This window comes from Erigeron canadensis, chromosome 2 (assembly GCF_010389155.1).
Source record: "Erigeron canadensis isolate Cc75 chromosome 2, C_canadensis_v1, whole genome shotgun sequence".
Taxonomy (NCBI): Eukaryota; Viridiplantae; Streptophyta; class Magnoliopsida; order Asterales; family Asteraceae; genus Erigeron; species Erigeron canadensis.
This window is the reverse complement of record NC_057762.1, coordinates 45,680,368-45,696,034: the sequence shown is the minus strand read 5'-3', so window position 1 is coordinate 45,696,034 and position 15,667 is coordinate 45,680,368. Positions and strand designations below refer to the sequence as shown.

At 33.9% G+C, this 15,667-nt stretch overlaps 3 protein-coding genes across 3 annotated transcripts; 2 read left to right on the top strand and 1 right to left on the bottom strand.

The window, feature by feature from the left end:
• The first annotated feature begins 342 nt into the window (after positions 1–342).
• Positions 343–2,675, top strand: LOC122588360 (acid phosphatase 1-like). Its single transcript, XM_043760467.1, has 4 exons — positions 343–483; positions 1,507–1,562; positions 1,810–2,109; positions 2,483–2,675. Exons 1-4 carry the CDS (start codon positions 343–345, stop codon positions 2,673–2,675), a joined length of 690 nt encoding a protein of 229 aa, XP_043616402.1.
• A 3,550-nt stretch (positions 2,676–6,225) lies between these two features.
• Positions 6,226–7,456, top strand: LOC122590020 (acid phosphatase 1-like). Its single transcript, XM_043762357.1, has 3 exons — positions 6,226–6,646; positions 6,756–6,965; positions 7,111–7,456. Exons 1-3 carry the CDS (start codon positions 6,228–6,230, stop codon positions 7,286–7,288), a joined length of 807 nt encoding a protein of 268 aa, XP_043618292.1. The 5' UTR covers positions 6,226–6,227; the 3' UTR covers positions 7,289–7,456.
• Positions 7,457–9,219: 1,763 nt separating this feature from the next.
• On the bottom strand, positions 9,220–14,915 carry LOC122586880 (bifunctional purine biosynthesis protein PurH). The gene is made up of 12 exons (XM_043758895.1): positions 14,723–14,915; positions 14,533–14,626; positions 12,348–12,423; positions 12,005–12,101; positions 11,818–11,920; positions 11,510–11,643; positions 11,151–11,328; positions 10,890–11,044; positions 10,520–10,729; positions 10,091–10,438; positions 9,555–9,681; positions 9,220–9,478 (listed from the first exon to the last, which is right to left on the bottom strand). The coding sequence occupies exons 1-12, from the start codon at positions 14,852–14,854 to the stop codon at positions 9,327–9,329; spliced, it is 1,806 nt and encodes a 601-aa protein (XP_043614830.1). The 5' UTR covers positions 14,855–14,915; the 3' UTR covers positions 9,220–9,326.
• Positions 14,916–15,667: the final 752 nt, after the last annotated feature.

Here is a 15,667-nt window from a genome sequence, read left to right as displayed (position 1 = left end):
ATTGTATCAAACACCCTCTAGTCTTAGATAATAATGTTTTCTTTTTAAAAAAACCAAACCGGCCATGTGTGTGATGCATAAGTGAGTGAATGTGATGCTTGATTGACGAAAGTTAATCAACAATACAAGCTAGCCGGCAATTTTTGTATTTATACATAATTAACGGTAATTAAAGATACCAAAAAGATAGCCCGGCCCATTTGACAGCATCCACCTTATATAATGGACCATATACATGTACACAACCATATTAATACAATTTATGGGTTTGAATATATTCAGCTGATCAACCATCGTGTATTCAATTCCTCGATCACAGTTTCAATTAACCACCACATCTACATGGTTGCCTCCATTCCCATCCAAAGTCACTTGGTCATGCCAAATTTTAGTTCTGACATTCCCACACCGTCACGAATCAACTGCTCAAGCTGGCGGTTGGCTGTGGAAACCAACAATCTACGGAACTGGACATTGGTCCCCGCCATATGAAGAGAATGCATAGCCAAGTATATGACAAGCCCACACTACCATGACAATTGTGATTTGGTAGCCAATGAAGCCTATAAATATGCTCAAGGACTTACGCTCAGTGGAGACGGCTTGGACATATAGGTTTTTGACATAGACGAAACGGCCATCTCTAATGTTCCTTATAATGCAAGCCTCGATTTTAAGTACGTATTACTTATTTCTGATATCACAAAATTTTGTCTATAATTTAAGAACAAAAAAGAACACAACATCCAATATCATGATTTATACACACAAATATTATTTTGTCTCATAGATGAATAATATTCTCCATATATCACCCACAAACAACACTTTCCCCAAAAATATCCTTCATTTCATCCCATCTTTCCAACAAACATCTTTGATAATATTGTCCCAACTTCGAATTCCCACAACTCCAATTTTTTTATATATTGGAGGTCCTTCTATAGTTCTATGAGGGCTTGGTATTTCCAGGTCTGAGGAGCAGGGTTTACCTCTATTAATTATCGTGTATTCGGATAGATTAATAGGGAGTTTTCCTCCCATTGGGTTGAGATCTGGTGTATGGGGTGCTTTAGCGTAGGCCCAGATAAAACGACATAGTCTAGACCCCCAAAGTTGAAATTCGCCGTTAAAAAAAACAAACATCTTTGATATTGGTAGACTAATTATGACGCATTAAACCACAATATCTTAATTGTTGTGCCACATTGACAATACTAATTAAAACGAACAACAGCGACTTATCACAATTAATGAAATAAAAGTTTGTATATTAAATTTTGATCAGGTTACACCAAACCAATGAGACAAGTTTTTACAAGTGGATGGCTTCAGCAGAAGCACCTGCAATACCGGCTACTCTGAAATTGTATGAAAGATTAGTACGACTAGGTTTCAAGGTCGTGTTTCTAACAGCAGTGGACCCTTGTATGACGGAAGCTCGGGTGAAACAACTAAAAACTGTTGGTTAGGCCGTTCCTTATAAGACTTCCACTTCGTGTCTAGGAGGCGTCTGACGCGGCCGAAGCAGAAGACGTTATAAGCACCGGCGCGTCTGAAGGGTGCGTCCGGTGCTTGCTTCTAACTTTGAACGCAATAGAAGTGGTGGTGGTGGGTCCATCTTTCTCGTGAGCCATTGCAAACAAAAGTTTTTTTTTGATTTTTTCAAATATTTTCAAATACAACGGCTAGTTTGTTTTTTTTTTCCTCCTCCTATATATACCACTATCACACTACCCTGTTATTTCACACTATCAAACATACACACTTCTGTCTATCTTAAACCATCTCTAGCACTTACCACCTCAGAAAAATGTCTGATTCATCAGCATCCTCCTCCTCTAGCTCTGATTTTGAAGCAACCGAATATGAATCCATCAATCGGGTTGTTTCCCAGATGAATGCAATTTTCAATCCCGAGGCCATAAGCGCTTGTGTTAACGTTATCTTTGACGAAGAAGAAAACCAGATCCAAGCAGCTTCAAGTTCTTCAGCACCCAAGCTGACTAGAAGGGTGATCCATCGAGATCACCTTGGTGCTGCAAAACTTTTATACGATCATTACTTTGCACCTAACTACACCTACCCACCCGACATGTTTCGTAGAAGGTTTAGAATGCGAAAGGAAATGTTTTTCCGCATAGTGCGGGATATACACTCCTTTAGAACCTCCTGGAGCACGACCGTCAACGTTGATGTCAAGTTTTTTTTTCTTATAATAATGTGATTTTTTCACAATTTATGTTTAAGTTTTTAAATAAATGTAATGTGTTTTATGTTTTTTATAAGTGTTGTAATTTGTTTTTCTAATAATAAAATGTGTTTTATTTATAATAGATTGTGTTTGTTTAATTTTGTGAAAAATAAAAAATGAAATAATATAATAATGGATGAATAGTGTTAGAAGTGGGTTAGCAGTAGGGGTGTTCTTGGTGTGTTTAGAAGTATGCACGCTTAATTACAAATAATGTACGTTATGCAGGGATGTGGCGGAGGAAGACGGAATGGTCTTCAAATCACGAAAGAGGAAAGAGTTGGAAGAAGATTACGGATACAAAATCAGAGAGAATATAGGGGATCAATGGAGCGATTTACTTGGTACCAAAACGGGCCAACGCACCTTTAAGCTCCCCAACCCTTTGTATAACATAACATCCCGTAATATATTGGATTGAGATTGAGATATTCTAAAGCTGATCTAACTGTATAGGTAAAGTCGGATCAATTTTAATCATCGGATTAAGTCTAAGGGTTAAGGCTTAAACATGAAATTTTAATCTTGATCATTGGATTTAATTTAATGTCCAAAATTAATTCAACTTTACCTATAAAGTTTGATCAACTTTAGAGGAAGCGATCCCATTCAGTTTTCAGATAGAAATAGAAAGCGCAGATTTTAATCTATATATATTAGTCACTTGATCAATGCTTTCTTAATTTATAAGCATATTCACACACATTATTCATACATATATTGTTGTCTATAGGGAAAATGTGTTATATAAAAATCATTTCCCATTATTAGATAGTTATATAAGGATGGTTGTACTTCTTAGTTAGCTCAAGTGGTTGAACACTTGCCTTATAAACAGGAGGTTTTGGGTTCAAGACTTGGGAAGTACATAGGTAGTCTTTTATGAAGGCTTGACTTGGGTATACCCAGGTTTAAGTCTAAGAGGGCAGGATTTACCCCTATTAATCGTCGTATTTGAAATAGACATTTCTACTTCGAGGGAGCTCTCTAACGCGGACCCGGTTAAGACAACGTATGTTAGACCTCCCACTGTTGAATCGCGGCACGAAATTTTCAAGCGAAATTCACCTTTAAAAAAAAAAGTTATATAAGGATGGTTCATGATCAAGCAAAAATTAATGATTAATGTACCAATTATAATTAAAATGTTAAAAATAAATAATAAATGGCTTTATAATTAAGGTTGTGTGAAACAAAGCCCATAGGACTTTAGATAGGGTGCATTAAATAGTTTCACACACTTAAGTATAAAGTATAAAGATCAAAAATGTACTTTTTGATATAAAAAGATGCAAATTCTTTATTCATATAAGGCTAAATATAACATTTTCTTGAGTACGAAACTTGAATTATCTACTAGTAATATAAATTAATCAGTAAACATGGATTATAATCTTGGATTTTATGCCTTTCTTAGACTTTTATTATCATATCAAAAGTAAACATCTTGGATACAAAGTTGGGTATATAGTGATATGTATATATACACAAGTGATATGTAATAATGTATATATACATTGCATGAATGCATATCGTTGCAAACTACAAAATCAACATATATGATATAAATAATAAAATATTGAACGTACATATCTTTTTTAATATATTTTTTAAGACAATGTGGGATGGTCACCCATTCCCTGGTAAACCCAGGTTTGAATCTTGTTAAATGCAAGATTAAATTGTGACTGAATTACTTTGACCTTATTTTTATTGGGGGTTATGTGAGTACCAAAAAGGTATACGGGCCTAAGAGGTTCTCAATAATCTACACTTTTTTATATGTGTCAAACCGTATATGCTCTCATATACAAGTTTTTGAATGACCGGTTAGATAATTTGAACATTTTTATTAAATTCTCTAACATATGTGATCTAAAACTTTATTTCGTTCGTACTATATAGAAGTATAGATTTAATTATAGTTATTTACATTTCGAGAAACTTAAGCCTTTTTAAACACACAAAATATAACCTCACAGTGCAATCTTGTATACCCCTAAAATAATATGAGTGATGATCATCCCGACTGACACCAACAAAACCATGCAACGACACGAGACCACGAGTTAATGAAGAGATAGATTGTGGATCTTTCACCTACTACTTCAAAATATGTTGAAATTTGAAAAACTGATATTGTAACATTACCAACTTCGTAAAACACGAGGTACTATAATATAACACCCGACCATCACGTGGTGTAGTTTATTAAGCAATTAACCATTTTCACTAATCTCAAATTTGATGAGGGGTTTTTATGATCCCCATGTCAATTTTTCTATGATAAACAAATTATCCAGCATTTTATTTTTAATTAATGAAGAGAAGGTTAATTAAGTTTATTTTTTCTTGATATGTAAAATGTAATATTGTTTACTCTGTTTCCGATCATAAGTATACTTTAATTAACAATGAGACAACCACATCCATAAATTATTAGATTTTCTTCTTCCCTTGTACCCATTTGTACTTCTAGCTTCTACTAGTTTTATTTAATAAAAGACTTTTTGAATGTTAAAAAAAATCTTAATATATACTATAAGACACTTGAACTAATAACTTATTAACCAATCACATCATTCGATTTCATCAAATTGACTTTTGATGATGTCATCATTTAGATAAACTACAAATTAAAAATCTTAATAATCATTATCCAGATATATTATTATATTAATATTTATATTAATTTGTAAAAAAAGTCTCATTAATCTACACTTTTTTGTTTTTAATCAATAATTTACACTTTTTAACACTGAATACTTAATTTATATTTATTTTTAGCCATTAACTTGAGAGAATTTTTTAAAATTTACAATCATTTAATTAAATAAAAAATATTTTAACATATGAAATATTTTATTAAAAAAATTATTTAAAAACCTAATGACTTATTAACAAATATTATATTATATTTTTATAATTATAATTATAAATATTAATATTTAGTTTAATATTAGATATAAATACAATGTGAACTCTAGATACATATCCCAAACATAATAACAGATAACGATATACAACATCATTATCCTAAACACAATAGAAATCATATGAGATGAGATGATCATAGAATCAAACATAATTTACAACAGAAAGTTATTTGAATCTTAAATCCAAATCAATATAAACTTCATTCAAGATTCATTTTATCTCTCAATAAAAAATATACATAATTTTCTCCTTTTTGTATATTAGTTTTGCATTTTAATGTTTAAAGTTACAGTTGTCACTCAAATCAAGAGTCCTAATTTTTATCAAAGAATATAAAAACAATCCTAATTGTTATCATATTATTATAGAACAAGTGATTGAAAAATAAACCTATGCGTGTTATGAACGCGCATCGTGATTAAATACATATACTTGGATGTCAAGTACAGGATTACAAATATGTTTATATTTTAATTTTTTGATTATCTTTCATAATAATATCACATTATGAGTATATCTGGTTTCAAAATATTTTATAACGAAGAAATTATTATATATAGCTTGTGCCTTGTGGAATGACTACGGCAAACACTTCCATCAATATGTCTAGACTAATAATGACAGTGATGAACCTATTATTATTGTACTACAACTTGCAAAATATAACACTTAAAACCGTATTTCTTCAAAATTATAAGCCTTTATGACTTAAATGTATGAAGATCTAATATTGATAATATCGTAAATCTCGTGTCCAGTGTTAGACACGGGTCTAAAATCTAGTATATATATATATATATATATATATATTAGCTTTCATCGATATAAAATCTTGATTTAGAATATATAATAGTAGTATGAAAGGAAATAATTGAACATACACAAATGAATGTCAAGTTTGACCAAGCATACATATAATATACTTAATAATTCTAACATGTCTAAAAAGACAGCCCCCTTTCCACAAATTAGAGCTTACATAAATACTGACATATGCTACCATGTATTGTATACATCTCATAAGTTCATAATTAACATGCAACTTGCCATGCTTTTCCATACACAAACTATGGCTTTCAAAATATTTGTTCTTCTCCTAACAGCCGCAAGGGCGATTGCATTTCCATACAGTTCTGATATCCATTTGCTAAAGCCACATTCGGGCTCGGCGGGTCACAAACATTCCGGCCTCAACTGCTTGAGTTGGCGCCTGGGGGTGGAGACCAACAACCTTCGGGACTGGACCCAAGTTCCCGCGTCATGTAAAGACTATGTTGGCCATTACATGCTCGGGAAACAATATCGTTTGGATTGTAATCTTGTTGCTGACTCGGCTTATGAATACGCTAAAGGACTAAACCTCACTGGTGACGGCAAGGACGTTTGGGTTTTTGATATCGATGAAACCACGCTCTCCAATCTCCCTTATTATGCTCGCCACTCTGTTGCTTTCGGGTAAAAACATACACATTAATTATTGTATTCTTTATTTATCAATATTAATGTTGAGTCATTTCGATCGATCTACTACGTACTGACATTTTGATGGTTTTAATTTCGTAAGGGCAATACCATATAACGCGACAGCATTTAATGCTTGGGTGATGGAAGCAGAGGCACCAGCCGTGCCAGGTTCTCTTAAACTCTACAAGAGATTAGTGAAGATGGGGTTTAAGATCGTGTTTCTTACAGGGTCGGGTGTTGCTTACACGGACGTTCGTACTAAAAATCTAAGAGCTGTTGGTTATACTACTTGGGAGAAGCTCATTCTCAAGTAATTAAGCCCAATTTTATTTTATTTTTTGAAAGGCACATTGCAGATTCTGCACTCCAACATAATTGTGATCTTTTTTGTTTATTTAATATAGAAGTACGTACATTATAATCCTTGAGAAATAATTCGTACGTACTAATTACAGGGGAGCTGGGGACGCTAGTAGAGGGGTGGTATACAAATCAAACAAAAGGAAAGAGTTGGTTGTTGATGCCGGATATAGGATTCGAGGAAACATGGGTGATCAATGGAGCGATTTACTTGGAACCTACACCGGTGATCGGACATTTAAATTGCCCGATCCTATGTACTACATTGGTTAAATTACTTCACCAACGATTCGTATAGCTAGAGATCTATCGATGGGGTTTCAAGTTTCATGCATTTGGTATACCGCACAATAAAGACTCGGATAATCAAAATCAAGTAAATTTCTTCGTATTACCGCATGTATCATTCGATCGGATGTAATAATATGGAAACATTAATTATTTTAAGTAGAGGTTTGTACCTATTTTCTTTTTTGTTGCTCTCAAAATAATCAAAACTAGCTAGAACCATATTTTAGACTTCACAATCTGTTTTCCTATACAAATGAATCTCAAAATCCAAAATTATTAGGAACAAATAATAACTTTTTCAATAACTCATACAAATAAGAATAGCTTTTAAGAAAGACTAATCAAAAAGTTTTTAATAAAATAATACGGGGTAGTATGAAGATGACAACTTATAATAAAGAAAATACTGGAACTGATTATAAACAAATGAGGCTGAAATACCACACGCTAGAAAAGTAATGCCGGGAATCATGTTCTTAATTTACTTTTATATAATTCATGGTTGTTGTTGGCCGGTGAGAGGTGAAAACGAGCTTTTGACTGTATCTATATCTATACTATCTATCTATACTTCTATACTCCTTTATAAAAAAATATTGAATTTCTTAAAATGCAGCACTTTTTTTTTCCCAAAATACCATTACGTAAATATAAAACCCTTATATACTCTCATTTCCCCTTTCTTTTTAATCATTACACATTCTCATCGACTTTCTATAACCCTCCGCGGCTGATCTCTTTCTCCACTGCTGCAACGCGTGGGTACTATGCTCGTATTATAAAGCAAAAAGTCTTTGTCTAACATTTTAAGTTTCAACATTTACTTTTTCAAAATGTCCCTTTTATGATCTATCAATAATATATTTACCAAATACTTTATATCACTTCTCAAATCTCAACCAATCACCTTTTTTCTCTCTCATACATAAATCATTTATTTCTCCAATTCATTCAAAATCTTTTATCTCACAAACCGTACATCGATAAATTATAAAAATTATATGGGTGTTTTTAAAATTTCATGTTCTTTCATTAGAGATGTCATTCGCTATACTTTCGATGAATTTTTAAATCCAATGGCGGAACCCCCCGTACCGTTAAGACATTTGGCTATCACACTTTATGACCTATCACCCCTACCATCTCACCGCCGTAACGCACGGGTACTTACCCTTGTTTTTTTAATGGCTTATTTATAAATGTGTGAGTTTATCGCTATAAATGTCGATAGCAATAGAACGCTTCATAAACATAACTAATTTACTAATTTTCAATATCTGTATAACTATTCTTGTTGATTAAGCCATGTTTGCGTTTAATTAGCATTGCAAGTTTCGTCCCTGTTAATTATTGTGATTTATGTCCTTAGAAAAAATTACAAAATAGTTCTAAATCACACTAGTTTGTTGCGAGTTATATCCCTAAAGAGGTGTTTACACCACGAAAATGAACAAGAAGGAAATAGCTCACAACGAAATTAATGGCATCAGAGAGGTAACTCACAACAAAATCAAGTAATTTAAAGCTCTTTTAATAAAAATGTTGAGAAGAGATGGAAACCACGAAAATAAATTAACCACAAGGATGAATCTTGTAATTAACTCAAATTTTTATTTAATATAAAATGCAAATTTTTAATTAACACTTTCATCTAGGAATCTCAAACTTTAAATAATGATGGCTTCTGCCTCTTCAATATATAAAGTCGTGTCTTCTTGCATTACCTAAAGATTGCTGTCAACGACGCTTTGTAACTGGACTTTATTAATCTGTTTATATATCCTGTTCTGAGTTTCGTGAATTTTGTTTGAAAAAAAAAAAAACCCCTAAATTCCTGTAAAGAAAATTAGAGGTCGATGATGGAGTTGCTAGACTGACCAAAACATCTTTGACTCATATTAGGAGGCGTTGGAGAAAGAAAGTCACGAGAAAATTGATATTTTAACGATACAAATTTCACAAAGCTCATCATAACATGGAATTCGGAACAAACAGAAAAATACCAAAACCTTTCCGATCCTCAATGTCTGAAGTGCCTTACCCCGGTGAACACAAGCGAAACATTATATTTGTTACAGCAATCAATTGCATCACTGTCTCTTATGCTTCCCCCAGGTTCAGCAATAACACTGATCCCGCTTTCACAAGCTTCCTCCACAGCATCTTTCCATGCTGTTGAAGAACATCACCCGATTATATATAGTTATTTATTTTTAATTTACATGAATGAGATTGGTTAAGCATTTACCGAATGGGAAAAAAGCGTCACTAGCCAAAGCAGCTCCTTTGACCTCATCCCCTGCTTTCCTTATAGCTATTCTCAAGCTATCCACACGATTAGGTTGCCCACTTCCCATGCCTAACATACAGTTGTTCTGTCACAAGATCACCAATATTAATATATTTGTCCTTCATCACATCAACTTGGAAAATTTCAACCCATTTACTTGTGAACGGGCCAATTTGGGTTGAGTTTTAAGGTTTTATATCTAAATGGTCCAAAGGGTACAAAAATTCGTAAACAAAAAGGGGTTAAAGAGGTCAAAAAGTAGTCAAACGGGTCGAAAATAATCCAAATTGTACTTCTAAAGCATAAACCTCTTAAAATATGCGATTCACAAGTTAATCATTAAACACTAATTATTTATAAAAAAATACATGGGATGCAGATATTATGGGATTGAATACCATTCTGGTCAAAAAGGTGTTTCAGGTTGACCCAACCTGCCTGTCTTTGCACTTCTAGCTCAGAAAATATGAGGACCAGTTGTGATAAAAACTAACCTTTGCGATTACAATGGCATTGCTCTTGACATGTTTCACACACAACCATGCAAACTTTGCATCATCAAGCTCCTCCTTTTCTGGTGCCCTTTTAGAAACTACATCGAATTTGATTTCTTCAGGCGTTAGATCGTCAGAATCTTGAGCTAACCAACCTCCACCTACTTGCCTAAGTGAAAGTTTCCCTCTACTGTTTTTCTTTGCTTCAAGAATCCTCAAAGTCTTTGACTTTCCACGAAGAATCTCTAAACCCTTTTCAGTATAGCTAGGAGCAACGACAATCTCATAAAACATTCGTGTCTCTCCGTCAGTTGGGCTCCTAAATTCTCTAATATCCCTAGCAAGAGTCTTCAAGAAAGTGATATTCAAAGTCAGGAAAAGGAGAATGAAAACAAGTGCTAATAATTAAATCATATGCTAGATATTTACCTCATCAATTTCTTTGTTAAAGGCTACTATACCACCAAATGCACTTACGGGATCGGCTTTTACAGCTAACCTATATGCTTCAATCAGATCATCACGTGAAGCCACTCCACAAGGGTTCGTGTGCTTTACAACAACACACGTAGGGTTTTCAAACTCACAAACACAATTCCAAGCCGCATCAGCATCCAAATAATTATTATATGACATTTCCTGTGCCAAAACAATGACAAAAATTGTTACTAAATCTATGTTTTATTCAAAATCTATGTTCACAATATAACATACAATTCCTGGAGCCATGAACATTTACAAATAAGAGTACAAAAGTCTGGATATAAAAGTAGATGTAAGCAGCAATGTAGAGTGTCACCTTCCCATGGTGTTGAATAGCTGTTGCAATACCACCACCATTGACCTCAGACAAGCTACTGTCGGTGTAAAATGCAGCATTCTGATGAGGATTTTCACCATAGCGAAGTGAACTTTTGAGAGAAAGTGGCACAGTAAAGCTAGGTGGGAATTTATCTGCCAGCAAATTTATAATACAATGAGCTCTTGATGGTGTTTCAATAATAACAAGGAATACTATACTGAATTATACACTTTTGATGAATTAAATACAGCAGCGTACCTCCTTCAGTTTGCTTCCATAACCATTCAGAAACTGCAGAATCATAAGAAGCAACGTGTTGGAAAGCTTTCCAAGCAAGCTTCTTTCTAAATTGTTGGTCATCCTTGTTTCCTTTGAGGAATTCTAGAAGTACAGGGTAGTCTTGCGAATCAACAACCACCAAGACATCCTTGTGATTCTGTTAAAGAAACGCTAGTCATTTTAACATCGGCACAAAAAAGACATAAAGACAGGGCTACCCTTTAAAAAATAATAATTAAAGAGTTTATTCATAAGTTATTAGCAAAATATCTTTGCATTTTATTGCAATCACCATTAATCATAAACACGTAAAGTGACTATTAAAATGAAAAAACAACCTTGGCTGCAGCTCTTATCATTGTAGGGCCACCAATGTCGATGTTCTCGATTCCATCATCAAATGTAATTCCATTGGTAGAAGTAACTTTTTCATAGAAAGGATATAAATTTACTACCACCAGTTCAAATGTACCTATGAGAAAACATATAGTAAATTAGCCTTAAAAAGTCAACTATTGAAAGTTGACCACTAGCCAATGGACCAATAATGTCAGCTGTGGCAGCAAGACTTAAAGACACATTTATCGCAACGCTACCGAATTTTGGCATAATTAGTCAGAAATGGATTGTCGATTATGTAAGTTACCGATACTGTGCTTTTCTAGAGCTTTCATATGATGGCTTTGGTCTCTTCTGGCAAGAATACCTCCATGTACATTAGGATGTAAAGTTTTTACACGACCATCAAGCTGCGAACAAATGAAAAGAGGAATCAAACCTCGGATGTAAAGCAATAAAAGGTTGCTTTTTCTCATGCTTTATCGAAAGCTTACCATTTCAGGGAACTTGGTTAGCTCTTCTACTTTTGTTACAGAAATTCCAGCTTTCTCCAGCGCAGATGCTGTTCCCCCAGTCGACACAATTGTGTATCTATGTGTTCAAGTGACAAGCTTCAGATATGTGACTTCACAAGTCAAAGTTAAGTAGTAATTCATTTCAACTTTTTGGTAGAACCGAATATATACAATTAGAAATAAGAGTATATAGTATAACTTATTGCAAAATGTATCAAACAAGAACATCTGTCCACGTTTCCAATGGTTTTTAAAGATCACGAGTAAAAATGAACCAAAGAAATGTATCGAATGTAACATAGGTATTATCAGAGCACTTTACCCCAATTCTTGAAGTCCAGTAGCCAAAAGATCAAGATCCCTCTTGTCTGACAATGAAATTAATGCCTGCTTACTAGCTAAGAATATAGGATGCAATCAGCATGGGGTGCATTTAGATGGACGAACCAACATCAAGTGAAAGTTTTAGAACCGTTCAGAGGTGCATACAGTGTCTAGTACAGCCAGAAACAATTTGAAAAACTTTGTATTCTTCTCATTTTAATAAACTTGTCATTTGAGAGGAAGGGTTATTTAAGAACCCACAAATAAAAAAATAACTCAAGAACCATTCTAGACCACACATTCTTTATTTCTTTCTCTCTCCTCAATTAAATAATAAAGTTCACCCAAATCATTCAAAATGTTTTATCTCACAAACCGTAAATCATTAGACGAAACAAAAAACATGGGTAGTCTTAAAATTTCGTCCTCTTTCATTAGAGATCCAATTCGATATACTTTTGACGACTTTTTAATTTTCGTTTTTTTTCCTCTTGTACTTGCGTACCTACACATGTGTAGGATTATTGTTTTCACATGTAAATTAGTAAATGAACATATGTACACAACAATGAAGGTTAAGGACGGAGCCCGTCAATCCATGGCGGAGCCATGATGGCCAAGGGCGGAGCCCGTCAATCCATGGCAGAGCCATAGCGGCTAAAGGCGAAGCCCGTTAGATAGGTCACCTATGACCTATCACCCCCTATGACCTATCACCCTCTATGACCTATCACCCCACTAGCTTTGGTTTATGAATATCCTTAAGGGCGAAGCCCATTCCAAATCATAATTTTTGTTCAACCTACACATGTGTAAGTTCAACCTACACATGTGTAAGTTATGTGTAAGTACCAAAAAGAAAACGAAAATTAAAAAGTCGTTAAAAGTATATCGAATTGGAATCTCTAATGAAAGAGGACGAAATTTTAAGACTACCCATGTTTTTTGTTTCGTCTAACGATTTACGGTTTGTGAGATAAAACATTTTGAATGATTTGGGTGAATTTTATTATTTAACTGTAGAGAGAGAAAATGATAAAAAATGAATGGTCCAGATTTGTTCTCGCGTTCTTTTTTAGTTGTGAGTTCTCAAAATAATTCAAACCTATCATTTGAACCCACATCCATATATATATACACATAGAGGAAGGTTTATTTGAGAACTCACAAATAAAAAAGAACGCGAGAACAATTCTGAACCACTCATTTTCTTATATTTTCTCTCTCTTCCATTAAATAAGAAAATTCACCCAAATCATTTAAAATGCTTTATCTCACAAACCGTAAATGGTTAGACGAAACAAAAAGCATGGGTAGTCTTAAAATTTCGTCCTCTTTCATTAGAGATCCAATTCGATATAACTTTGACGACTTTTTAATTTTCGTTTTTTTTTCCCATCGCGTTCATCCTACACATGTGTAAGATCATTGTTTTCACACGTAAATTAGTAAATGAACATATGTACACAACAATGAAGGTCAAGGGCGGAGCCTGTCAATCCATGGCAGAGCCATGGTAGCCAATGACGGAGCCCGTCAGTCCATGGTGGAGGAATAGCGGCTAAGGGCGGATCCTGTTAGGTAGATCACCCCTCACTGGTCACCCCCTATGACCTATCACCCTATGACCTATTACCCTCTATGACCTATCACCCCCACTAGCTTTGGTTTATGAATATCCTTAAGGGCGAAGCCCGTTCCGAATCATAATTTTTGTTCAACCTACATATGTGTAAGTTCAACCTACACATGTGTAATGTGTAAATGCCAAAAAGAAAACGAAAATTAAAAAGTCGTCAAAAGTATATCGAATTGGATCTCTAATGAAAGAGGACAAAATTTTAAGACTACTCATGCTTTCTGTTTTGTCTAACGATTTACGGTTTGTGAGTTAGAACATTTTGAATGATTTGGGTGAAATTTATTATTTAATTGAAGAGAGGGAAAAAGGAAAAGAATGTGTGGTCCAGAATGGTTATTGAGTTCTTTTTTTTAGGAGTTATCAAAATAACTCACCCCTATACACATAATCTTTTATAAAGGTTATAGCATATTGTTGAAATTTTATTTTTTTGGTGTATATATATACAAAAACATACATGGATAAAATCTAGATATAAATTCAATTGCATGCAAAAGCAGAAAATAAATTTAAAAGAGAAAACTAGGTTTAGAAATAATACGAGAAGGAGAGACAACAGAGGTAGCCATAGTTTCAGCAGCTTCAGCCATAGCCTTGTTTCGATAACAATTTAATCTTGTTGAATAACTAATACCCTACAATTAATAGCAAAAAGATATATATATAAAATCGGTTACAGCTACCATCTTAGAATATAACAATAAAACTTTTTTTGAAAATGATGGAAATACCTGTGATAAGCAAAAACTGGTAATATTATGAGAATCAGATAACTGAGAAGATGTTAACGGACTGCGAAAAGGAGTCGCCGGAGATGTACGGAAGGCGGTGGTCGACGGAGCTCCAAACCTCAAAAGAAGCATCTTCTAGTCAGTCAGTCAGTGTGTGTGAGGGTTTATGTGAAATTCGCGGCGTTCACCCTTTCCTAAAATCTAGCCCGTTTTGATTCCAGTGTGGTGTACAGTGAGTGTACTCGTATTTTACTGGATCTGGATTTTCTTATTGGGCTTACAAACTATTAGCTAACTTTGCCTATATGGTCCAGATAACATTATTATTCTTATTGTTCATGTGGTTTCTTGTTTGTTCACTTTTCATCCTCACTGTTAATTTTTGTCTAAAATCATCCTTGTGGTTGTCTTTTCGTCCTTTAGTTCGTTAACCACCCACGTGCAAGTCACGTGAGGGGTAGTTGAGACATTTGGCACCTGCCTTTCCTCGTGCAATCACGTGCAACGATATATAAAAACCCACCCACCCCATTTTTCCCCTAATTTCAGTATAATCGTCCCTGTGGTATTTACGATGAAGAAGAAAACCAATAAAACTAAACAAATCCCCTCACATTACTTCACCCCTTACAAAACACCTGCAAAATGGATGAGGAGAACCATGAAGCTCGTCGCTATGTCGTTTATATTCGGTTAGTATATTTTTAGGGTTTTATTTAAATTTTCTAATTAATTTAATTTAATTTAATTTATTAATTTAATTTATTAATTATATTTTTTTGGTGTTGTTTACAGAGGATTACGAAGGGTTGCTAAGCTTAAATGTTCATCATGGTGGTAAGTTTATCACAAACCCTAAAAGACAATATGTAGATGGAAAGGTTGCTTCTTTTGATTTTATTGATTTAGAAGAGTTTTGTTTAAATGACATGCATGAAATTATGA